Source organism: Mastigoproctus giganteus, chromosome 2 (assembly GCF_048544385.1).
Source record: "Mastigoproctus giganteus isolate SK-2022 chromosome 2, ASM4854438v1, whole genome shotgun sequence".
Lineage (NCBI taxonomy): Eukaryota > Metazoa > Arthropoda > Arachnida > Uropygi > Thelyphonidae > Mastigoproctus > Mastigoproctus giganteus.
This window is the reverse complement of record NC_143576.1, coordinates 130,842,763-130,869,360: the sequence shown is the minus strand read 5'-3', so window position 1 is coordinate 130,869,360 and position 26,598 is coordinate 130,842,763. Positions and strand designations below refer to the sequence as shown.

The 26,598-nt window shown below is 36.1% G+C and overlaps 1 protein-coding gene across 2 annotated transcripts in view; it reads right to left on the bottom strand.

Moving 5' to 3' along the window:
• The window catches only part of LOC150089566 (uncharacterized), a 405,025-nt gene that overhangs the window by 320,791 nt on the left and 57,636 nt on the right, over positions 1-26,598 (bottom strand). For both annotated transcript variants that reach the window (XM_090389542.1, XM_090389543.1), the window contains exon 5: positions 8,088-8,166. In XM_090389542.1, the coding sequence (XP_090245668.1) occupies positions 8,088-8,166 (79 nt within the window). The remainder of the gene's footprint in view (positions 1-8,087; positions 8,167-26,598) is intronic.

Sequence of the window (26,598 nt, the reverse complement as noted above, 5' to 3'; positions counted from 1 at the left end):
CAAGGAAGAAAGCAACTGTTACCACAATTTTGATAAAAACCTTCAGAAATTAAAACACACAAACTTTTTAGTGTTACTTGATATTTTACCTATTCAACATGTAATGATAAAATCCTTACTGAAATATGCATGAAGATTATATGGCTTACTCATAACAATAATACATTTTTACCCGATTATTATTAGATACGTACTTCCAGACTAACACTGCCACCAGCAGACTTCTACTACATGAACAACTTGTTGATCCACTCCATATACTCATATAGCACATCCAAACCTCATCTCATACTTTGTGGGTGGGGGAATGAAAGCTGACTATTTTATGTGTGGGCCATGACGAGTACATATGCAGATCTATATTTTGAAGGCCACTTAAAACAATCTGTCTGTTCATATATGAGTCATCTTAAAATTTTTCTAGCATGTACTTCCATCTTCTATCTGTGTTTATTAGACAATGACTTGAACTGGCTTTGAAAGCCAGAGGAGAAATCACATCTGTTGATCCCATTTGTGCAATTTCAGCATTTCAGTAATACCTATACAGATCTGTTTTCAAAAATCAGATACAAATTAATATTTTAAAGCACGTACAAAATTTCAGATTTCACAAAAATTTCAAAATTCCACTCCACAGAGCTCACCGCAGTCAAAAATTCATTGCAGGATACCAAACATGCAACAAACTCATTCATGAAATGGATAACGATGCCAGGAGAGCACCTGCTAGAGAAAAGCACGAATAATGCCACAGTTCAATATGCAGAAATATTATTATATCATATTTATTATTATATATATGCAGAAGTATTATAACCTATGGACTGAAAATGTGACTGTATCTCCAATTCACAAAGGGGAAGGGATCAAATGGTGACATGAGTAATTACAGACCTGTTAACTAACTTCTGTTCTAGGGAAAATAACGGAGTCTCCAGTAAAAAAAAAATTCTACATAAGAATGCAATTATATTGCAGTCACATCATGGGTGATCGTGGGCAACCTTGTTTGACTAATCTGATTGGATACTATGATCCAATAACAAAGGAAATGGATGCAAAATGTAATTCTGATATCACATACTTGGATTTCAAGAAAGATTTTGATACTGTTGCACATAAAAGACTGCAATACAAACTGAAGCAGTGTGGCATTAAGTGGTTACCCCTCTGAATAAAAGGATATGAGAGAAAACAGAGAGTGGTTATTAATGGACACTGCTCTTTATGGACTAATATTATTAGCAGAGTTCCCCAGGGTCCAGTGCTGGGTCCTCTGTTGTTTTCTATATTTATTAATGAGCAACATGAATTGCTATTAGTTCAGTGGAGAATATACTGAACTCACGTAACAACTGATAAGCTAATGTGACGTTTGGAAAAACTGTGGCGATTCCAACATGGACATCATTCTTTGATCCATCAGTATGTACTACGACAAAGCTGGGAAACTGGTCCACTACTGTATGGTATAGTTGCAAGAAGTTTTCTCTATGCAATGTAAATTTATTCCATTCATGCAGATGTAAGTCACATGAAGGTGGAGTGATATTCCAAGGAGCAAGAGAAGATGGGAGGCTATGTGCCACATTGTCTAAGGTTAAATTTAGTTCTTCTAAGAGGTGTTTTATTCTCATACCCAAAGGACGGTTAGCATTAGGGTATAATCTGCTGTGCTGTGATGTGAAAAGTATCTTCAAGTTTGGGTGTTCTGGCATAGATCTAATTTTACAGGCATAACGTAGTATCAGTTGTTGTTGTCTGATCGAGAGAGGGGGATTCATGTGCTTCAGCATATAGGCTATGTATTGGAGACGTGTGATATGCTCCTAAGGCAATGCGTATTCCACTATGATGGATAGGGTCAAGCCAGCGAAGGGCACTAGGTCTTGCTAAACTATACACTGGTGCTCCATAGTCAAGTTTCGATCTTATTAAGGCTCTATATAGAGTAATAGAGTAAGGCGATCAGCTCCCCACTTAGTTGCAGAGGGAACCCAGATCAAATACCTGCTAATGGCACCTTCTCCCAAGGCATCTGGACGAACACAGCATTACAGTGACAAACTATGACCCCCCCCCCACAAAGAATAGTGCAGTTCATTATAGTGGGGGAGATGGTCATGTACTGTTTTCTCTTTAACAGACCAATAATTGGCAAGTGAACCATTGCATGTTTGAAGCGGAAACTTATTTTACAACAAAATCTATCGTGCACACAAAGAAGGTTTTGACTTCAGTTCAATGTACCTAGACACGCCCAAATTCCCTCTCAGAATACAATAATAAGGTTTAAGCTTTTTTGAGCTACTGGTAGTGTAAACAATCAATTTATCGGGACTATGTGTACAGTTCACACAGGTCAAACTGTACACATAGTCCTAAACACAATGTTGTGAAGTCCATTCTGGTCAGCAAGGAGAAAAGCGATTGCTTTGGTAATATTGAACAGAAATCTAAAGATGAATTTTGCACAATGATCTTCAGTTCCAGCCGTACAAAATTCAAGTCGCCCACGAGGTAACAAATCTGGATAATCAGAATTGCTTGAGTACAGCTCTGTAGACAATTTATGGATATTTTGGAAAACGATGCAAATGTTTTGAATGTTTTTATTATGTTGGACAAGGACCATTTTCATCTTTCTGGATTTGTTAACAAGGAACACTTTTGCTATTGGCTGGAGATTAACCCAACAGAGCTCCACCAAAAGATATAGGAAATAGCCCCAACATGGTTGTTATTTGGTTTTCAGGAGCATTAGCAACTAAGGCCATATTGCTCCATGATATGCGGTGGTCATTCCCTGACCTTTCCGCATCCTCCGTATTTGTTGGTGACGGGCTCGAACCCCGGTCTAATCAAGAAGCGTGTGCTACGCACTGCTGCTCCTTCCCACCTGGCTACGGAGGCGCCCCCCCCAACATGGTGAGAAGGCAACTGCCTGGTGTGGTGTACCCACATTTGGAATAATTCAACCATACGTCTTTGAAAAGAACAATCACATTGTAACTGCTGATTTATACAGTGCGATGTTGGAAAAATTTTTGGTTGAGGAACTACACAACAGGTTTCAACAAGATGCAGCAACACTGCACACTTCAAAACAAAGTATGGCCATTTTGAGGAGAATGTTTCCTGGACACTTGGTTTCAAGGTTTGGTTGTTGTTGTTGTTGTTGTTATTTGGTTTTTAGCATTAGTAACTAAGGCCATATTGCTCCAGGAATATGTGGTGGTCATTCCCTGTTCTTTCCGCATCCTCCATATTTGGTGGTGACAGGCTCGAATCACGGTCTAATCAAGAAGCGTGTGTTACGCACTGCTGCTTCTTCCCACCTGGCTATGGAGGCGCCCTTCAAGGTTTGGCAACATCAACTAGCTGTCAAGATTTTCTGACTTGCCTGCCCCCAACTTTTTTCTTTGGGATATTTAAAAGCAAAAGTTTATCAAACAAGACCACTCTCAATTCATGAACTAAAGGATCGGATTACAGAAGAAATTGGAAGAATTTGCAGCAACAATTACCTGGTTCTGCCCAGTGAATGTTCCTAGCATTACGTGCACCAACCTTGCACACACTTGTTTGTCTGGCATGACCACACCCATTCGATATGTAACGTTTTCCATTCAATTCTCCATTCGATATGTAACCTTTTTATGTATTTTTATGTGTTTTACAGCTGAGGAAGAGACCCGTAGTCTCGAAAGCTTCTGTGCTCATTTTATTTTATTTTGCCTGTATTACCCCATTTATTAGTTTTAATAAATCTGTTCTGTTTTCCAGTTGAACTATATATTTACTCTATTAGAATTATATTGTGAAAATTTTTCTATCTGCATTACATTCTAAGTTTTCATTTTTTATTTTTCTCGATATGCTTGCTGTTGTGCTAATAACTATTTTATGAAATACAGAATTTAAAAAAAAAAAATTTAATTGTCATAGAGATGAGAGTTTTTATTTGACTAAAAGTTTAAGAGATGGTATTAGCATTTTTAATTTCATTTCCATTTAAAATCATTATTATACATTCATTAAGTTCTTCTCTATGTTCAAAAACTGCACTGATACTCCTGCGGTAGACCACCTGAAGATAAAGAATGTAATAACCACCACTTCATCAAGTATTGGAATTCATAATAATGCATATGCATAAAACAATATGCATTCTCAGCAATTGCATTCAGAATAACCAAATTCAGGTGATGATCATGATAATGTACATGAGGTGTTAGGGTTTGGTTCATAATAGTAATAAACAATAGAATTAATAAAAATAACAATAATAACAGTATTTATAAAAATGTAAGTAAAAATGTGCTTAACGTGAAATATTGGTTAAATGAAATGCAAATGAATCCATTCTGATGTCCATACTTTTTCTGTGCATATAAGCACAAAACAATTCATATGGAATACAGCTTATAGACCAATTAGCTTGTTATCCCACATCTACAAGTTGTTCACAAGGGTCATTACTAACAGATTAGAAAGAATACTTGATGAGAATCAACCGAAAGAGCAAGCTGGCTTTAGGACAGGATTCTCAACTATGGTTCACCTTCACGTAATGTCACAGCTAATGGAGAAAGCAAATGAATATAAAACACCATTATGCCTGGCATTTGTGGATTATGAAAAGGCATTTGACTCTATACAGCATAATGCAATGTTTCGGGCACTGGAAAGACAAGGCATAGATACCCCATATATTATGATTTTGAGGAAAATATAAGAGAATGCTACATCCTTTATTAGACTAGACAAAGACAGTAGTAAATTTAAAATTGAAAAAGAAATTCGACAAGGAGACAATATTTCTGAAGTTGTTTGCTGCTGCCCTTGAGGAAGCTTTCAGAAGGTTAGACTGGTCGCAAAAAGGAGTCAATGTGAATGGAGACTACCTAAACCATTTACGATTTGCAGATGACATTGTGGTCATAAGCCACGATCCCAAAGAATTAGAGGAAAATCTTATCAGTTATGCAGAGTTAGTAAGGATTTTGGACTAAAGATGAATATGGCTAAAACAAAAGTAATGATGAACAAGTATGCCACAGAAATGGATATAATGATTGCAGTAGCAGTAATTGAAAAGGTGGAGTCATATATTTATCTGGGACAAGTCATTAGCTGTAATCATGATAAATGGCTGGAAGTCAAGAGAAGAATAAATTTTGGATGGATAGCATTCACATACTGAGGAGCAATATCCCAATTTGCCTGAAACATAAAATAATGAACCAATGTATACTCCCCACCATGACTTATGGAAGTGAAACTTGGGCACTTACCAAAAGAATGGAACGAATTATATTGGGAATCAGACTGTTAGATAAGAAGATTGGATTAGGAACATGGATTAGGCAGCAAACTCAAGTAAAGGACATTCTTATCAAAACTAAAGAACTAAAATAGCTTGGGCAAGACACATAGCTCGAAGACCTGATGACAGATGGACTAAGAAATAACAGAATGGTACAGAAGAGGAGCTAGAAGAAAACCTGGAAGACAATAGCAGAGATGGACAGATGAAATTCATGAGTTTGTGGGTAGTAAATGGATGGCCATTGCACAAAACAGAAGGAACTGGAAAGTTGCTGGAGAGGCCTTCATCCTGCAGTGGATTGAAAATGGCTGATGATGATGATGACAGCTTAACATGAAAATATTTTTTGGTCCTTGAAAAATGCAAATACATGTAAAATTTTTCAGATAATGTGAAACAGCATTTGTGATTATTTTCTTTGTCTTTCAATAGCTATTTTTTGTCCCAAAAAGACATCTCCCTACTAAGATTTTTCATTAATAAACAATAAAAATGTGAAATTAATTCTATCTTACTGCACTTAAACAGTAGCATAAAATTAGTTCCTAAAATAGGGAACACTTACACTAGAAAATAAATATAGGAAATTAATGGTGTTTGGCAGTGATGGGTAACCTGACAGGTGATCTTCAAAAATAATATTCCCATGTTATTTTCACTGATTCATCCAAGGTCAGTTTGAAAGCAGTTTTACTCCATAATGGAACTAAGTATCCATCTATACCATTGGCTCGTGCAGTTCACATGAAAAAAATGTACAAGAACCTACAGGTTCTTTTGCAAAAATACCTGATAGCAGGCCACCCCTGCTATCAAGAATACAAATGGAATATCTGTGTCAGCCTAAAAGTGACAGTTTTGCTGATTGGGTTGCAAAGTGGATACACTAAATACTGCTGCTTTTTATGCAAGTGGGATAACCAAGTCAAATTAAGGTAAAAAAATGGCCAGACCATTCGAAAACTACACCAGGTCAGAAGAATGTAGCACATCCTCCTTTGGTGGATAAGTCAAAAAATCTATTTACCTCCACTGCACATCAAGCTAGGTTTGATAAAAAATATTTGTGAAAGCAATGGGCAAAAAAGGAGAAGGATTTTACCGTTTGAGGCAACGTTTCCTTGAATCAGTGGAGCTAAGGTAAAAGAGGGAATTTTTGTGGGTCCTCAAACCAAACTGCTATTCCAAGATGAGGAATCCACTAAAAAATTAAATGCTATAGAAATAAAAGCCTAGAAGGCATTTGAAAACATCTGCCAGAACTTTTTAGGCAATGAAAAATCACAAAATTATAGTGAAATTCAGAATGAGCTAATTTTAGCATACACAGAGTCAGGATACAATAATGGCGTTAAAGCTTCATTTCCTACATTCCCATTTAGACTTTTTCCTGAAAACTTGGGAGCAGTCTCCAATGAACACTGTGGAAGGTTTCACCAAGATATTTCTCAAATGGGAAAAAGATACCAGGGAAAATGGAGTCCAAATTTGTTGGCACTGTTGGCTACTGTTGGAATCTCATATGGGAGACACCCATGGATGATTATAAAAGGCAAAAAACAACAAAATAAGTGTTTTGCAATCAGATAAACATTTTTGTAAATAGAATAAGTTTAATAGACCCATTGTTCAATATTTAGTACTGTATGTAACATTTTCTTAAAATTTATAAAATCTTTTTTTTTACTAGAAACTTAGTTCTTAACTTTAATGCCTTATTTTTTAAAATCGGTGGGTGTTACTTTGCATATGTCTTACAGTGAATGTCAACAAATTTTTGTTGACATTCACTGTAAGACTGTTTCCAAGTAAGATCCCACTAAAAATTACATTGTTTGTTGGTATACAGCACGACATTTATTCATCAGTAATAACATATGCAACTTCAAACATGGATTTGTGATAATGTAACATTAGAAATGCAAACTTGTTTTCTCTAATATCGCAACATCCCTCAACTAACACCCTAAACAATTATACCAATGATCATTACTTGGTAGCATTGTATTTAATACAAATAATATGGGTTTACTTTTAAAATAAATACCCTGTATTTAGAGTCCACATGGTTTTGGTAATCAATGAGAAAAAAAGAATGAATAAGGAATACTGAAAAATGGCTGTGATATAGGAGTTTAAAATTGGGAATTGATTCAATCCCCATGGGCGTGATTCTGTTTCAAAAAGTTACCAGTAGCCCTCCAGTAGGTTAACAATATAAGATACAAATAAGAAGAGTCCTTTTTTTTTTATAGCAAGAATGCAACTATCTTTCTTAGTTCAAAAAGTGTTACATGAACAGATGAGTGGTGCACATTTGTATACTAATCAATCTCTCTTTCACAGATCTCAAAGTATCTCTTTCACAACTTGGTTATGAAAGGGATATTTGATATCCGATGAGGGAATTAAATTGTTCCAAAACCAGTCAAAGGAGTGCCTTCAGTTTTCAATGGATAATGGTTATTTGATGAATGGTTAAAGATGTTATCTGATTAAAAACAATATTAGTAACTCTTGGTTAATTACATACAAATATTGTTGTTTCTAAATATGTTAAGTCTGAGTGCAGTCACTGGAAGAATAACAATGTCCCCAGATTTGACTGAAAACATGATACAGACAAGCAGCAATATGATGCTTCTCTTCTCTTTACCAATAATGCTATTTCAAAAGAATTTATTGTCTTAATTAAGAATGAAATATCTTTAATTTTACCTAGTTATATTAAAACCAAACTGGAGAAACATACCTCGACTCAGACCAAATGAAGAATCTCTCGGATGACAAGGTAAGTCAATATCATATGCACAGCACAGCTTTTGCAACAGCTAAAATAAAGGGGGGGAACTAAAGTTTCATTATACAAAAAAAAATCTTTCACTTATAATTACTGAAAAAATTCAACATAACACTCAACAGGGATTGCAATTCAAGTTACTCTATTATTCTTCTTAATATACTCACAAACAAATTATTTTCTTAGGATTACCCAAGGTATCACATTCTTTTTTTTTTTTTTTAGGTACACTCACATATATAATGAAAATGTGCCTATTGTCTTCAACATGTCTGTTCGTCCTTAAAGTACCAACTCAACTTCTAGTAAACAAATTTGGGCCTTTTAAAAATATCTGTTGAGCCATTACAAATTTCATTAAAAACAGATAAATAGAAATCCACCAATTATTATTTCCATACAAGTTTTTTTGAAAAAAAGAAATTCATAGATTAAGTAGTTTTAATGCAGTATTAGACAATCTATGACAGTTTTGTTTGTACTGTTATGTAAGACTTGTGAACATGTCATTATTGAGGAGATATATACAGGGTGTTTCAAAATTATGTATACACACTTTAAAAATATATACAAATGTAAATTTTTTGATACTTTGAAGACAAAAAAAAATCAATTTTTTTTACAACAATAAAACTTTACCTCTTGATTCATTAATTCATTGCTACTTCTTGATGTCCTCTTCCTGCTTCATGTTAAGTTATTGATATTCTGAATGGTTCCCAAATTTATCCCTGAAACAAGTAATTGTTAAACACGTGGGTGCTTTTGTTCCATATCATGATTTCCAAGCATGCTGAACTTCATTGACATTTTCATATTTCCAATACCATTTTATAATTGCCATTCTTTTATCAAAACTTAATTGGGTACTCTCCATCATTTTAGAGGTATCTATAAAATAACACAAAAATTTAATTACTGTAAAAAAATTGTCTATTTTTAAGCTACAAAATGAGTTTAAGAAAATTAAATGGGTGCATATTGTTCATTATATATTAATTTTTAAAGTGTGTATACATAATTTTGAAACACCCTGTATATATATATATATATATATATACAGACAGAAAAGACTGAGTATATGAGAGAAGAATAATAAATATTATACAGTTGTAATAAAACTTGGTCCTCAAGGCTTGTCACAGACATTCAGGTATGACAAGCTAGAGCTTGCTGCCTAGTAGTCTAAAACACTAATGGAACTGATATTCAGGTGACACTTGTGAGTCAAGTGGACTGAATTTCATTAAAGTCCAATCATTCTGGAAAACAACCAAATCCTCTGCCTGTAGCACCTTCATGATGCTGAGACTGTTAATAACTTGAGTCCCCGTTTGCAAATCATGAAATGCCACACCTAATATACTAGAGGTGACAACCCAGGTGTGAACAGGGGTTGTATGGTGTCCACACCACACAGAGAAATGCCACCTTCTTTGTTACCACGCAATACTAAGGTAAATAAAACCAGTAAATGAATCAAAAACCAGTGCAATACAATGAAACCCATGTTTAGTCTCCAGAGCAAGAACTCCAGCAATTCCAATCTTTTCCACATCATGCATCACTGATGTCTTTTGAGTTTATGATGGGCATCGTGGAAATATACAATGTTCCTTGCATCTCAAAGGTACAGCTCTAAAATGGTGTTTGCAGCTGACCACCAGATAGTCCACCAGACTGAACCTATTGTTAACTCTCTAAGAGGCATTTGGATCAGCTAGTGTATAATCTCACTGCCTCTACTGTGCCAAAATTTCGACTGGAGGGAATGTGAGTAGTATGTATGCAGGAGCATTGGTCGTATTATGTCAAGGAACCGGATATTTTCTTTTTTGTGTATGCCATATCCAAAAATTTCATTACTTCATATATGCACCCCCCCCCTCTATTTTTACTTTACTACAGAATAGATCGTGAATAGCCAAATTAATAGAGCAAACTTAATTCCCATAAAATTCCTCATTCTTTTCACAAATATACATGGTCTCAGCTCCAATCTCAATGATGTCCTTTCCATCTGCAGTTTGCCGAGATTTTTCTGACAAAATTCCATTTATCAGTTGCCCCCATCACAGCTCATCACAGTTGTACTAATTATTTGCTGTAAGATTCCTTTCACTTCAAAGGTGGTACTCGTGTATGCCCACACTGGAATTCACTCAGATATTTAGTTTGGAATCTTCCCTTTTCAATCTTCTTTGGATTAAAAAATCTCTCCACCCCATTCTGTCAAATTCACCTGCTGCCTTTATCATTCTCCCAACTCCACTAATCACTTGAACTCTTTGACTTCCTTTTTTGAAACTCTATATTTTCCCAGTTCAACTTTTCTGACAGTGAGGTAATTTTATTGGCTGGCTATTTTAATGTTCACAACTTCACACTCCTTCTGTTTTCCAGTCAAACATACCCTGCTGGTCAAGATGTAGAGGTTTTTGCAATTACCAATGACTTCACACAGATTGTTTATTTGCATACCACAATACTAAATAATCCTAACCACATACCCAACACCCTTGATCTTTTTCTCATGAACAACCCTTCAAAATACACCATAGAGGTGAGTGGTCCTCTAAGTAACACAGATCATAATTTGGTGATGGTCGCTTCTCCAATGGAACCTTTCTCTCGTACCATTCTCAGTCTCATGTTTGGTATTACAAGAATGCAAAATGAGATGATCCACAAGATTTCTATCCTTCTTTTTGTTGGTTGGATTACTGTTTTAAATCTTATATCATTCTTTACTCATGTTGTGTCAGTGAAATTATTCTTGTAGGGACCAAATCCTTTATTCCACATTTCACCTTAAAATCTCATCCTTTATCTAAACCTTAGTTTTCCAATAAGTGTGCTAAGGCTGTTCAAAATCACAACTGCCTTGCATCAAAATCTCCGGGTTCATTTTCTGCCAATACTAAAGCTTGCAACAATTGTAAAGCAGCTATTAATCAGTACAAACTACATTTTTAATAGGCTACTATTAGAAAACTTGCTTCTTATCCAAATGATCAAGCATTCTAGTCTCATGCCAAAGTTAGCGGACAACTTTTTCCATCTATACTCCCACTTCTGTTAACCTAATGATTTTTATTGCCTCCGCAGCTAAGGATAAAGCTGACTTACTAGCAACGTACTTTTCTTCTGACTCTAGTATTGACAACCTCGTAAACCACCTTATACCATTCTCACAATTAATATAAGAATTGTAAAGCAGTTATTAATCAGTCAAAACTAGATTTTGAATACAATAAGAATAGAAAATTTGCTGCTTGTCCAAATGGTAATTAAGCATTCTGGTCTCTTTCCAAAGCTACTGGCCACAACTTTTGCCCATCTACATGCCCACCTCTGTTAAACCTAATGGTTCTATTTCCTCCTCCACTAAAGATAAAGCCAACTTACTGCATCCTACTTTTCTTTTGACTTGTGTACTGAAGACCTTGGTAAACCACCTCCTTCTATTCCCAGTACACTTCACTGAATACCTCCCATAGTCTTTTGTCAAAAGGATGTCAGAAGAATTTTAAACAAATTTAAACTCCAGGTCCTTATAGCATTTCTCTACTTCACAAAACCTTTGCCCATGAGCTTACTCTGTTGCGTCAACTTTTTAAACTTTCTTATTCCACTGGTGTTTTTCCTTATGCTTCTAAGTTTGCTACATCCAGCCAGTTTCTAAAAAGGGTGATAAATTCCTCCTATCCAATTATCACCCCACTGTCTTTATGTCTACTCATTCTAAAGTAATGTAGAAATCCACTAACTGCCAACTCTTAAACTATCTTGAAATCTTCCATCTATAATTAAAATGAATAGCTAAGTTTAGAGAACATTAAACTATAGCGTAAATAAAGATAACTTTATTTACTTTTCATTTAATTCTATTAATCACAGAAAAAAAAAAAATCTGAAATGTATACAGTGGACAGAAATCATGGGATACCTACCTAGTAGTGAGTAGGCTCACCTTTCGTCCGGATAAGGGCAGTCACACAGAGAGGCATCAAGTCCACTAGTTCATGAAAATGTTCCACAGGTATTTCCATCCATGCTTGCTGCACCGCTGTCCATAATTCCGTCGCATTCCTGGGTGGAGGGTCCAAAGTTCGAACGGACCTTTCCACAGCATTCCAAAGATGCTCCGCAGGGTTCATGTTCGGCAAACAGGGAGGCCATTCCATGGTGGTAAAATCTGTGGAATGCTCTTCAAATCATGTTCTTATCACCACAGGTGGTGCCCTGTCCTGCTGGAAGAGTCCATTGACCTGTGGGTGCATGATGGCCATGAAGGGATGCAGATGGTCTGCAAGGATGGACATGTAACCTGGACTGTTCAGAGATGCACCTAGACGTACCAGAGATCCCAACGTGTGCCAGTTGAACATGCCCCAGACCATTACCAACTGCCCACCTGCCTGAGCAGTTCCTTGTTGACATGATGGGTGCATAGCTTCATGCGGTTTCCACCAGATATGCACCCTCCAGTCCACTTGAAATAACTGGAAACCGGACTCTTCGGATCACGAGACCTGTTTCCAATCATCCAAGGTACAGTGTCGATGTTCTTTCACCCAGTTGTGTCGATGTTCTTTCGCTCAGTTGAGTCCTGTGTCTTGGTGTTAGCAATGGGACTCTGGTGGGTCAGTGGCTCCCATAACCTATTGCAGCTAATGATCACCTGATGGTCGTGGTGGAGACATTTCTGGTACCTCCCTCATTGAAGTCGGTGGTGATTTGTGCCACTCTCACTCTCCAGTTGGCTGAAACAATGTGAGAGAGATGCTGACAGCCAAGTTCATCCACCACCTTTCTCCACCCACTGCGTTGTCCACAATGAGATGTTTTTCCGGAAATGGCATATTCCCGTGCACTCTTGATAGTTCGAACGGGGATAGTGCAATTTCTGTACCAGCTCCACGATAGAGTGACCCATGGATTGGGCACCCACTATCATCCTCTTTCAAAGTAGGTTAACTCACAACATTTATCCATACTGACATAGAATTACTGTCTATGGCAGGGGTGGGCAACTTTTTTCGTCAGCGGGCCGAATGAAATTTTCGTATCATGATGCTGGCCGAATGAAATTTTCGCATCATGATGCGGGCCGGAATAGATTGAACGATTTAATAAAAAAAATCAGAACCTAAAAAATGTTATATTATTGAATTACCAAATTATTAATGTATTTTTAAAAAAAATATCTGAATGTCCAATTATCATTGAAAATGCGGCATTCGGCATCAATTTTTCTTTTTTTTTTAATTGGCTCATTTTATGGGCTATAAATTATATTAAATTAAAAATTGTAATAATTAGAAAAGGCATAAAACATAAAATATCTCGCACCAATATTATTTTTTTCGATAAGAAGTCAAACCCAAAGGAACTTCGTTCGATCGATGCTACAATAATAATTAGGAAATAACTCTTTGATGCTGCGTAGAATCACTTGGTTACTGTTGTACTGGCCGCGATTCCCGATTGAACCGAATTAAGCCGAACGTTTACGGCGAGTGTACTCAGGTATGGATTTTCTATATTTATGCATTTACCGAGGGGACCGGATTCAACATCGTCACGGGCCGGATGTGGCCCACCCCTGGTCTATGGGAATGCAGTGATGCAGTGTACCTATATACCTGTCAAGCGGTGGGTTTGTGTACTAGCGAGGGGTGTGACAGAGTCACGTTGCACAGGAACCAGGTATCCCACGAATTCTGTCCTTTCAGTGTAATGCACTGCATATATTAACTAACTCCTTTCTTGGGGGGGGGAAGATGATTTGAATCAAATCAACCCCACAGAAAGTGCATATTATTAATTTTTGGGGAGATGAGCTTACAAAAACGACAACTAAAAAAAAAAAAAGCATCTATTCTAGTGGTTTTCGTTTTGTGTAGACAAACCTCCAGTGAAGTTAGAACAAGTTTGTTTGAGCACAGAGTGCATTACATTTCAGGCACATTCAATTTTTTTAAAATTAATTAAACGTTTTGTTCTTTTTCTGTGATTAATAAAAATGAAAAGTAAATACAATTATCTCCTTTTCAGTTAATTACTAAGATTATAACTTTATACAAAACTTAATAAAGCTCTACAGTTTTATTTTCTAAACTTATTCGCTCAATTTAATTACATCTGTATAATATTTATTATTCCTCTCCAATATACTTTTTAAGTTTCTCTTCTCTCTATATCTCTTCAGCAATGCCATGTTCTTGAATCTTAAGGCAAATTTACGTTTTGCACTTCGGATGTACATGATTCATCTGCAAGGAAACAGAAAGTTAAAGGCTAACACAATTTACACAATTCAGTATTTTTAACAATGTGCTTTCATTTCATCATTTCCAAAATGCTGGCAATTGAAATAGTAAGTGTTGGAATCAATTTAATAGAAGTGGAGCCCTTGCAGAAGAATTTACTAAATTATGAAATGAAATGGGGAGAAACAAAAAAAACATGTTGATGCCATTGTTGGTGGATAAGGCCATAGATTAAGTGGTGAAAGCAATTGGGAGCACCAACAAAATAGTTAACAGAATGCTGCAGAAGATCCTGATATGATACTTATCGTTCCACAGGCACTCACAATTTTTGTAGGCTTCCAAAAATATATACATATGTTCATCCTTCCAATTAAATGCCATTATTATAGATTATTATACAGATATCTGACAGCTGCAACTACAGTTTGAAAACAAAATGTCCTTCACAACTATTCACCAAATGCCAAGAATGCAACGAAAATGCATGTTTACACATGTCACTCTTTTTACCAATACATCATCCACTTGATTCATTAAAAATACTAATCCAATCTATTGTATCGATTTGTTCGCTATTCACTTTGGATGAAATTCAGAAGAAATGCAATTTATATAATTTTTCACTTAGTATTAGTAATGTCCGCTGGTGCAAGAAAGTATATGGCTTATGCTGCACCAGCCAAAAAAAAAAACAGAATAAAACAATGATAAAAAAAACCAAAAAAAAACCTAATAATTAATAAAAGAAAAGGAAATTAAACCTATCATCCTATGCGTTTCCCTCACCCGAAGGTACTATCCAGATGACCTTTGAATCTCCCCAGGCTGTCAGCCTCTACCATGTAGGCAACTAATTTATAACTCGCTGGCTAAAATAAAACTTCCTGCAGTCCAATCTAAACATCTCCCCCCCATAACTTGAATTTATGTCCCCTAGTTCTAGCATCATTTATAATCTTGAAAATTTCGTCCTCATTCATTTTACTGATGCCCTTCAGAGCCTTAAACCCCTCAATCAAATCTCCTCTAAGGTGTCTAATTTCCAAACTCTGCAACCCACATATTCGAAGTCTTTCTTCATAAGGACGCCCTTTTGCCGATCTCACCAGGAGAGTTACCCGTCTTTGCACCCTTTCAAGAAGCTTGCTGTTAGATGCGGTCTCCACACTTGAACACAGTATTCCAAGTGTGGTCTAACAAAAGCCTTATATAATGGGATTATCACGTCTCTATCTCTACTTGCAAAGGTTCGATAGATCATCGATAGGACACCATGGGTATTAGTAATGGCCACATGGTGCAAGAAAGCCTATGGCTTTTGCTGCACCAGCACAAAAAAAATATATATAAATAAAAAAAAATAAAATAAAACAATGATAAAAAAAAAATAGTAAAAATAAAAAAATAAATAATAATAATTATTAAAAGAAAAGGAAATTAAACCTATCATCCTATGTGCTTCCCTCACCCAAAGGTGCTATCCAGATGACCTTTGAATTTTCCCAAACTGTCAGCCTCTGCCACCCATGTAGGCAACCTATTCCAGTAATTAACAACTTGCTAGCTAAAATAAAACTTCCTGCAGTCCAATCTAAACATCTCCCCCCTAACTTGAATTTATGTTCCCTAGTTCTAGCATCATTTATAATCTTGAAAATTTCATCCTCATTCATTTTACTGATGCCTCTCACAGCCTTAAACACCTCAATCAAATCTCCTCTCAGGTGTCTAGTTTCCAAACTCTGCAACCCACATATTTGAAGTCTTTCTTCACAAGGACACCTTTTGTCGATCTCACCAGGCGAGTTACCCGTCTTTGCACCCTTTCAATAAGCTCGATGCCTTTCTTTAGGTGTGGTCTCCATACTTGAACACAGTATTCCAAGTGTGGTCTAACAAAAAAACTTATGTAATGGGATCACGTTCCTATCTCTACTTGCACAAGTTCAATAGATCATCGATAGAAACCATGGGCCTTACTTGCAACCTGTTTACAATGCTCAGAGAATTTCATGTCTGACCATATCGTAACACCCACTCAAGTCCCTTTCCTCCACTACTGGGTTTAGTTGAACTCCACCAAGTGAATAAGTTATTTTGGGATTACTGTTTCCCAGGTGTAACACCTTACACCTTGTTGGATTAAAGCATAGCTGCCATTTTTCTGACCATTCCTGAAGTCTATCTAGGTCTCTCTGAAGAAACTCAGCTTGACAGTGATCATTAACTACTCTATCAATTTTAACATCATCTGCAAATTTAGACATCATGCCCCTCTATCCCTTCATCGATGTCGTTTATGAAAATTAAAAACAACAGTGGTCCTAATACTGATCCTTGGGGAACCCCACTTCTTACATCAACCCAATCTGAGGAATAGCCATTTATCACAACCCTCTGCCTCCTGCCCTGAAGCCATCCTGCTATCCATCTAAGGATTTTCCCAGTGATTCCAACCCGTTCCAGCTTATAAAGAAACCACTCATGTGGGACTGAGTCAAAAGCTTTGCTGAAATCTAAATTTATATAATGTCGAAATTATTCCCAGAAAAAAATCCAGCTCATGAGTGACCCTTTCAAAATAGCAAACCAGATTAGTTAAACATGATTTTCCCTTTACAAAACCATGCTGAGTATCCTTCAGAATTCCATTTCTATCTAAATGATCCTGAATTCCAACTTTGATATATCTCCATGGTTTTCCCTACTACTACTACTGAAGTTAGACTAACCAGCCGGTAATTTCCCACTTGTCTTAGAACTGCCCTTATTTATTGGAGACACATTGGCACTTTTCCAATCCAATGGAATCACTCCCGAGTCCAGTGATCCTCACATAATTAGCCTCAATGGTTCAGTGTACTCACTTGCCGTCTCCCTTAAGATATAGGGTATATGCTATCGATCCCTGGAGCCTTACTGGCCTGTAGGCCCGAAAGTTTTTCATTAAATAATCTTGCGAAATTTCAATATCATTATTACATATTTTTCAACTTCGCTCCCACAATTTCCCATTGCCACAAAAGGTTTTTCATCTGTAAATATCGATGCAAAATAACTGTTGAGTTTATCTGCAACAGCAGCTGGTGTATTTAATACTATCCCCTTTCCCTTACGTAAAGGTCCGATCTGGTTTGTCCTGCTTTCTTAGCATTTATATATGTGAAGAAGTCCTTACCCCCCCCCCTTGCTCTGTTTGCTTGCGATTTCTCATAAACTGCCTTTGCCTGTCAAACCTTTTCTGTGGCTCTATTATAGATCACCTTGTAGCTGTTATAGGCTTCAGTACTTTTTATTGCTCTGTAACTTTTCCATGCCACCTTTTTCTACTCAAGTAATGTGGCAACGTCACTATTCATCCAACTTGGAACCGTCCTTGTGGAGTATTTTTTAATACTCTGGGATCTATCCAAAGTGCAAAATGTAAATTCGCCTTTACATAACAATACATGTAAAGCATACACAGACTTAGACGTCTAATGCTAACAACACCGATTTAAATCTACAAGTAATCAATGAAAAATTTTCCCCATATAATTTGCATGGGAAAAAAAAATTGCTGGATTTCTCTTTGTCCAATTTTAATGAAATTTAGGATGGCTCAACAATTATTTTTAAAAGGCCCAAATATAAAGTTTCGTGAAAATCTGTCCACTGGAAGTCCCTCTGCTACATGCAGATGGATGGACAGGCACAGTGAAGACAATAGGCACATATGCTTGTATATATGCAAATAAGCCTAAAAATATTTCTTACTTGGCTGCAGAATAATTTTAAACAGTGGTATTCAGTGCAAAACTCATGCTGTAATCAGTAAAGAACTAACTCTTCCAAACTCAAATTCATAACTTCCTTCAATGCTAAAATTTAGCCTTGAAGATCAAAATGGAGATTACAGGGAAAAGATCCATGAAAAATGTGTTAAAATACAACAGCAAGTTTAAATAAAGCTATACATAATAGAGTTAAATATATAGACAAAAATAATGATAGTAGTTTTTTAAACCTAAAAGCAGTAAGAAATTGTTTTTAAACAACATTTCTCATTGCATTAAAAGTTGCTTCAGTTGTTGCATACCACAATTTGGGGAATTACTGGATCACTGAATTATTCTAAAATTAAGAAAATAAAAATATTATGTACTCATATTTCAAATCAGTAAATTTTAACCAACGGTGGTAGGTCAGACCTCAGAGCATTTCTTGAAATTGCACTAATCTACAAGTCAGTCTGAAAACTTAAGACATTTCACGATAGGGGCTCACATCTGGTGAGTATGGGCTTGGCAAACCCAGGGTCCTGAGCTGGATATCATCATTCTTCTCTTTCTTGGCGATTCCTTTCTACTTCTGACACACTCTCTCTCTCTCTCTCTCTCTCTCTCTCTCTCTCTCTCTCTCTCTCTCTCTCTCTCAGGGAATTTTTTTTTTTTTTTTTTTGGCTGGTGCAGCATAAGCCTCAGGCTTCCTTGCATCATATGGCTAATAATAATAATAATAATAATAATAATAATAATAAGGGCAATCCTCCATATGCAGGCAACATAATACAAAGGTATGAGAAAGAATATTTTCTCTCTCATACTTCATAGAAAAAAAAAAAAAAAAGGTAAAGTGCAGCCATTATCAACCCACTGCAGGATGGAAGCCTCCTCAACAATTCATATTGAGGGAAATGGACCATAATCTGCCACGCTGGTCCAGTGCGGGTTGGCAGATCAACCGTATTCAGCAGTCAGGGGCTTGAACCCCAGTCTACTCAGAGCGTGTGCTACTGCACTCCTGCTCCTAACCACTCGGCTACGGAGGCCTTTTTTCTTCATAGTATTCATTATTAAAGGCTGTAACACTAACCATTGATTTAGGGTTTTTTTCCAGAAAAAGAAAATCTATGTGCATACTACTGCTTTTAACGCTGTCATTTTTCAGTTACATTTGCCCTTATTCTATTTCATTAATTTATCAGTAATTTTTTTTAATTTTATGTATTTTAATTTTACCTGCTTATTAAATTTTTTATATATTCACTTGAACATTCCAAGAATTTTTATGACATGTTAGATGATCCACTTAACATATACAACTATTCATATAAGTATTGCAAGTTTTCAACTTCTTGAATATCCACTACCAATTCCTTGAATTCTCCACTGGGGCAAAGATAACTCAGTTGAATTCAATCCTTCTAAAACTCAGTCCTGTCTTATATATTGCAAAATGGATTCTTCTGCTCCTATACTTATCTTTGATGACACTGATTTCTAAGCAAGATCATCTCTATTGGGGGATTACTCTGACTTCTAATTTCTCTTGGCATAAGAACATTACAAATATTGCTTCCTCTGCATTGAAAAAAAACTGGGTTTTCTCTTTTGCCCTTGGCATTATTTTTCTTCTAAACAGCTGTTCACTTTGTACAAATCGCAAATCCACCCTACCATGGAATACTGTTCCCACATCTGGGGCAGTGCCTCCAAACCTCTCTCAGGCTTCTAGATTCCATTTAAAAGAAAAAGAGGATAGTTAGGTTAATTAATGACTCATCTCTAACAGTCATTACAGGGAGTCATTACAGAGAGTCATTACACTCTCTGTCTCATAGATGTTCTGTTTCTGCTGCATGCCCTTTCTGTAGATACTTCCATGGGCATTGTTCTTCTGAATTGGCTTCTATAATTCTCACTCTCGCTCTCTCTCTCTTTTCCAAAGCAGTCCGAAAACGTGCTGCAACCAGTCAACATCCTTTTACTGTCCAACTTCAAACTCACATAACCAACTTTTCTTCTTCTTCATGCACTGAATTCAGCTTCCATTTTTTTAACCTCCCTTCGTACGCATTTTCTGAAAATTACGATCTACAGAAATTCAAGTCAACAAGTACCTTCTTTCATCTTCTCAACCTGCGACCCAAGCATGGTACTAAGTACTATAAGTTCTAATACCTCTTGTGCTTGGATTTCTCATTAAAAAAAAAAAAAAAAAAAAAAAACCTAATAGTAAAAGAATTAATAAATTTTAATTACTGATATTTCGGTTGTGCAATTTTTGAATCATTCTATATTTCCTTATATGAGTAAATAATTAAATAAATTGACACCAACTCCTTTAATAATAACAGTAAAATAAAATTTAAAAATAATAACTAACTAAATGTAATCATCGAGCTTGTATAGCAGAAACTAAATGTTCAGTGCTGAGCATGATACTTTTTTGTCAATTGTACAAATGAATTCAAATTCAGATTTTCACTGTAATTTTCCAAACAAACTTGCAAGTACTGCTGCCTTCTGGTATAGTTTGGATATTTTTCTGACTGAGACACTTCAAAAATTTTAGAAAATTCCCTTTGCTCTGACCACACTTTTATAAATTTGGTTCAGTGGAACAGTTTTCAGCACAAAAACCATATATCATGATTATTAGAACTAAGATGTGTGTGTGTGTGTGTGTGTGTGTGTGTGTGTGTGTGTGTGTGTGTGTGTGTGTGTGTGTGTGTGTGTGTGTGTGTGTGTGTGTGTGTCATAATAATTAAACAGTTAAATGAAATAATCTGAAGGCTTTCATGGAGACTGCATGAGAAGGTTTAACAGACTGTTCATTGCAATAGCACAACTTTTGACTTTCAAAAACCTAGGATTTGGATAATTGTAAGCAAAAGTAAAAGATTTTTGGGAAAAGATGAATTCTGATTTCTCTATTCATGCTGCACTTGTCAATTCTCCAAGTTCAACCAAGGATCACCCTACATAATTTCTTTCTTATTTCATAATAGCATCTAGTAGACTGTCGGAATGAAACTGTAAATACTTATGATATATTATAATAGTTTTATATATTCTTTAGTATTAGCATTAGTAGTTGCAAATAATGAAAGAAAGCAAACTCAAACAGCATCAACCAAAAACAGAAAAGAAACACTTTGCACATCACTTGTCCATCCCTTCTAATAACATGTCTAATTCTTCCTTAAATTTATTCAAACAATCCATTTCCACAACAGATGAAATTTTATTCCAAAAACCAACTACCTTCTGACTGAAAGCAAATTTCAATACATCAATCCTGCAACCACCCTTCCTCAATTTAAATTGTAAGGATAGTATGACATTTAAGCATACAATCTATTCAAAGCTTTGAACAACTTAATCAGCTCTCACAGGTGTGTAGTTTACAGATGCTGCGATTTCCATAACTGAAGTCTCCAAGAGAGACTTCAGTTCTGCCTCCCCCCTCCCTCCACCTCATAAATCTCATTGCTCTTTTCTGTACCTGTCCCAAAACACCTGAACCCTTCCTAAAATGAGGCTTCCAAAACTGTATGTGCTTGAGATGTAGCCTCACCATTGCCTTATAGAGCAGAATAATTACCTCCTTATTCCTGCTGGCAAAATTCCTGATTGGCAAACTACATGAGCTATTTTTGCAGCCTGTCTGCACTGCTCAGAGAATTCCACGTGTGACTACACAATACCACAGGTCTTTTGATCTGTTTTTTTTTTTATTCATCACTACTTCACTGTGGTACCATACAGTTGGTAAGTTAATCTGGGATTACTGCTACCCATACACACAGTACCTTGCAGCTACATTGGTGTATACTAATTTTGTTCACTAAATGTGCCTAGTGCTATGATTTTTTTTTGTTTGTATACTGAAAGGTTAATAGTTAAATTTCAGTTTATTTAGTTTATTGTGCATTGACTGAAAAAAAGGATAAAGTTCACACATAAACACTGCTACTATAACAGCCTTGCTGATCATCTTGCTAAAATACTTGCCAAGAGTAATATGAAGAACAAAAACACCTCTCTGCATGTGTAAATAAAGAAAATTTATCAAATTTTCGGCAAATGAAAGTTATAATAAACAATATAAATTATATTAAGGTCATACATTATGGATTTTTTTTTGAAAACTTTATTGGATGAAAAATTAAACAAATGAGACATCTAAAACTAAATTGGAAGAACTAAAACACTTGCTGCAATTCTCAAGACCTTAATGCATCCATACAGCATATACCACTGTATGGATGCACGAAGGTCCATACCCTCCATTACAGCGGTATATGCTGTATACCTTCTGGTTTTTGAAAGACTTGAAAAAATAAATATTATTAAAATATTTACTGCAAATTAAAAAATTAATTTATTAGAATTTGATTCTTAGGCAATACTTATAGTTTTATTATTTTTAATATATATATGGCAAATATATATATAGGCAAATATATATATATTTGCCTTTATGGAGTTCAGGTTCTATTATTCCTACTCCTTTAGTTTTTCTTCTTACTATCTGCATGTTTCTCTATGTGTTAATTTAATTATTTATTTTTACCGTATCCATCACATAGGGGGCACCACATATTATTTTGACGACTATTACAATATGTCCTAGATACGGTCAATATGTAGTATGTATTATATATTTAATCTTATTGTAATCATTAAATTATGTTCTCTGTCGGGTCAACAATGATTAATATATGCTTACATTTATATTTTACTTATATTTCTTACCTTTGATTCTAATATTTCAAAATTTTTTTTTTTTAACTTTTATTATCTTCTTTCGATTTATTTATATTCGATTTACATCCGGCCCATACTGGCTTATATTTGGTTAGATTTAAATTACTTAGCATATATTGATCATCACAGAAACAGAGAACTTCTTGTCGTTTTTTGCCTTCATTCTGGGTGGTTGGCCCCAGTTGAAGTCATCTAGATTGTCGGTAAAAAGCGATAATATATATATATATATATATATATATATTTTTTTTTTTTTTTTTTGCATTTTCTTAGATCCCTGATGGTATTATTATTGGATTGATTTACTTATTCCAATGTTCTTTATATTATCCTTAATATTATAGACATTATGGGTGTATTGCATGACTGCTGCAACTGCATTGACTCATAAATATTATTTACATATTAGTTACAGTTATTGTCGTTTTAACTTTCTTTATTTTTTATCAATAATTATAAATATATATATATATATATATATATATATGAGGGGTTTTTGATAAGTTTCCGGCCTGACAAGGAAAAAATTTGAATAGATGAAAATCCTTTTAGTATGTTGTTACCCAATATCTCATAACATGTACAAAATTTCATTCATTTCCTGATAGTAGTAATTTTTTTTTACAGGTCTGAAGTGACCATGGCGATGCAAAGTTTGTTTGTTTGTTTGTTATCTGGTTTTTAGGAGCATTAGCAACTAAGGCCATATTGCTCCAGGGATATGCGGTGGTCATTCTCTGACCTTTCCGCATCCTCTGTATTTGGTGGGCATGGGTTCAAACCCCAATCTAATTAAGAAGCGTGTGCTACGCACTGCTGCTCCTGCCCACCTGGCTATGGAGGCGCCTGCAACACAAAGTGTGAGTTTTTTCAAAGTTGAGAAGAGAGCCATCATCAAGTACCTCTTCTCCAAAAAAATGTGCCCTTCATACAGCACAGTGAAATCGTAGGTGGCGGATTTCAGAAGGGAGAGAACAAGCACAGAAGATGAAGACTCAGGACCGTGGTGACTGTAAATTTTCGATAGTGTCCACGACCTGATCCTTGTAGACAGGAAGACTGGTCTGCAACATGTAGTAGACACCCTAGGCATCAGTCTGGAGTGGGTGCATTATATCGTGCATGAAGGATTGTGTATGAGAAAACTGTCTGCCAAGTGGGTTCCCAAACTCTTGACAGCTGATGACAGGAGGAAAAGAAGGGACTGTGTGAAGGCACTTTTGGACCATTATTCAAGTAGTGCAAGTAATGTTACTCAATGAATAGTGACAGTTGATGAAACACCATTGTACGTGTATGATCCTGAGACCAAAAATCAATCCATGCAGTGGTGCCATGATGGATCACCACAACCCAAAAAATTTCGCAGACAGAAATCTGCAGGGAAAGTGATGGGTGTGATATTTTGGGATTGAGGGGATAATACTCAGTGAATACCTGGAAAAAGGCACCACCTTGAATGCTGAACATTATGTTGATTTTTTTTTTTTTTTTTTGATTTGGTAGTTGTTGGCGCATCGGCTTCTGTGGCCATATTGCACCTCCCAAGGTTTTTGCAGTACTTTGATCCAAGCCCGAGGCGGGAATCGAACCCGCGACCTTTGGGTTGCCGGGCTGAACATTATGTGGTCACGGACAAATTGCATGCTGCTTTAAGGGTAAAGAGGCAGGGAAAGTGGTCAAAATGCATCCTTTTCCTCCAAGACAATGCTCCCTGACACAAGGCCAGAATTGCAATGGAGAAAATTCATGACGCAGTATGAAATCATTGAACATTCCCCTTATTCCCCAGACCTTGCCCCCCCTCGGACTATTATCTGTTCTCCAACCTCAAAATACACTAAAAAGTACTGCATTTAGGGACACAGGAAACATTATATCAGCAGTAGAGGGGTGGTTTGCAGAAAAAGACTTCTATTATCATGGAACAGAATTGCTGCACAAACGTTGTGCCGAGTGTATCAACCTGGAAGGGAACTATGTTGAATAAAATGACATTCATTTGCCACTGGCGCCATGTTTTCTTTCTGAGGCTGGAAACTTATCAAAACCCCCTATATATATATATATATTATGAATCAACAGGGCTTACCTTTATTTTTGATATAGAAAGCTTCTTTTCCAACTCTCCTTGTCCAACTCGCTAATAATTCATGGGGAAGGCGATATCAATTTTTCAAGACATTGTCATAAAGTTAGATTTTGGAGGTCTAAACTGGCTAATAATTAAGGATCGATTTTTACTTTTTGGTGCTGTGGCAGGAATTTTGAGTTAAATTTAGGGGTCTAATAATTGGATATGGGGTAAGGGGGGTGGGGTTATTCTCTACATTCCTTAAGTCGGACTAAACCTTTTCAGGGTGTCATGTTCACAGGAAGAGAGCTACTCACAATTAATCCGAAACTTTTGTCTTATGTTGTAGTGTTTGTTCTTCACGCATGCGTATAAGTGACCAATCGTCGGACAATAGGAATGGCCTACGGATATTGATTGAAGTTGCATGTAGTTTCATCTCTAAGGTTTCTGCAATAAGTAGTTGTGTTGAATATTTATAATTTTAGTTTCATTAAAGCCGAATGTATGTCGTTCATTTATGGCGTGGAACGAAAGTTCCGATGCATTTGAACGACCCGCCCACACTGAAGCTTCGTGTTGTTTTGCTCGAAGCTGTGCCACTCCCATGGTGGATCCTACGTAGACAGCGTCACAATTTTTGCATGGTATACTGTATACTAGGTCATGCTGTGATTGGAATGTGGTATTTGAAGGTCGATTTCTGAAGAATGTGTATAATTTGTTCATGGGTTTTGCTATGATTTTCATGTCGGTTCCCTTGCATATTTGGTTAAGTTTATTGTACCAGTGCTCGATATATGAAATGGTGATGAAATATATTTTGGTCTTGTCGGATTTTTTTGCAATGTTTGTTGCGAGGTTGTTGTTATTTATTTTATCACGGGCTATTGTTTTGACTTTGTTTATATAGGTTAGTGAGTAACCCCTATTTGAGAATCTTCTAGTTAGTTCATTTATTTCAGTGGTTAGAGAAATCTGGGTGAAAGAATATTTAAAGGCATTTAGAAATTGGTTCAGCATGACCGATTTTTTGTATTGTTGGGGATGGTAACTGTGCAAGTGCAGAAGCATCCCTTTATTAGTGGGTTTTCTATATATGCTGAAATTAGGAGACTTATAAAGGAGACTATATAAATAAATTATACACCATCATTTCAGACACAACGACATACGAAGAGGTTGCACCATCAGAGTTCAACAGCTTAGTTAACAAATATAACAAATTGCTCACCACCTATAGGAAAGATGACCACATCACTATGGCTCAGCTCAAACAAATTAAAGCCCGCACATACAATATCCCAACCTTATTCGGCCAAGTAAAATTACACAAAACAGGATACCCAATATGTCCCATCGTGTCATATAAGAATTCAGCTTTTGCCTCCTTAGCCATGTTCATCTACCCAATTCTAAAATCACTCCAAGATCTCCTAACATATAACATAAAAAACTACGATGCGTTATTCATGAACCTCAAAGATCTCCATATCAAGGAGGATATGAAGTTATATTCACTCGATGTGACTTCACTATACACTAACGTAAATATACCCTACGCCTTACACATAGTC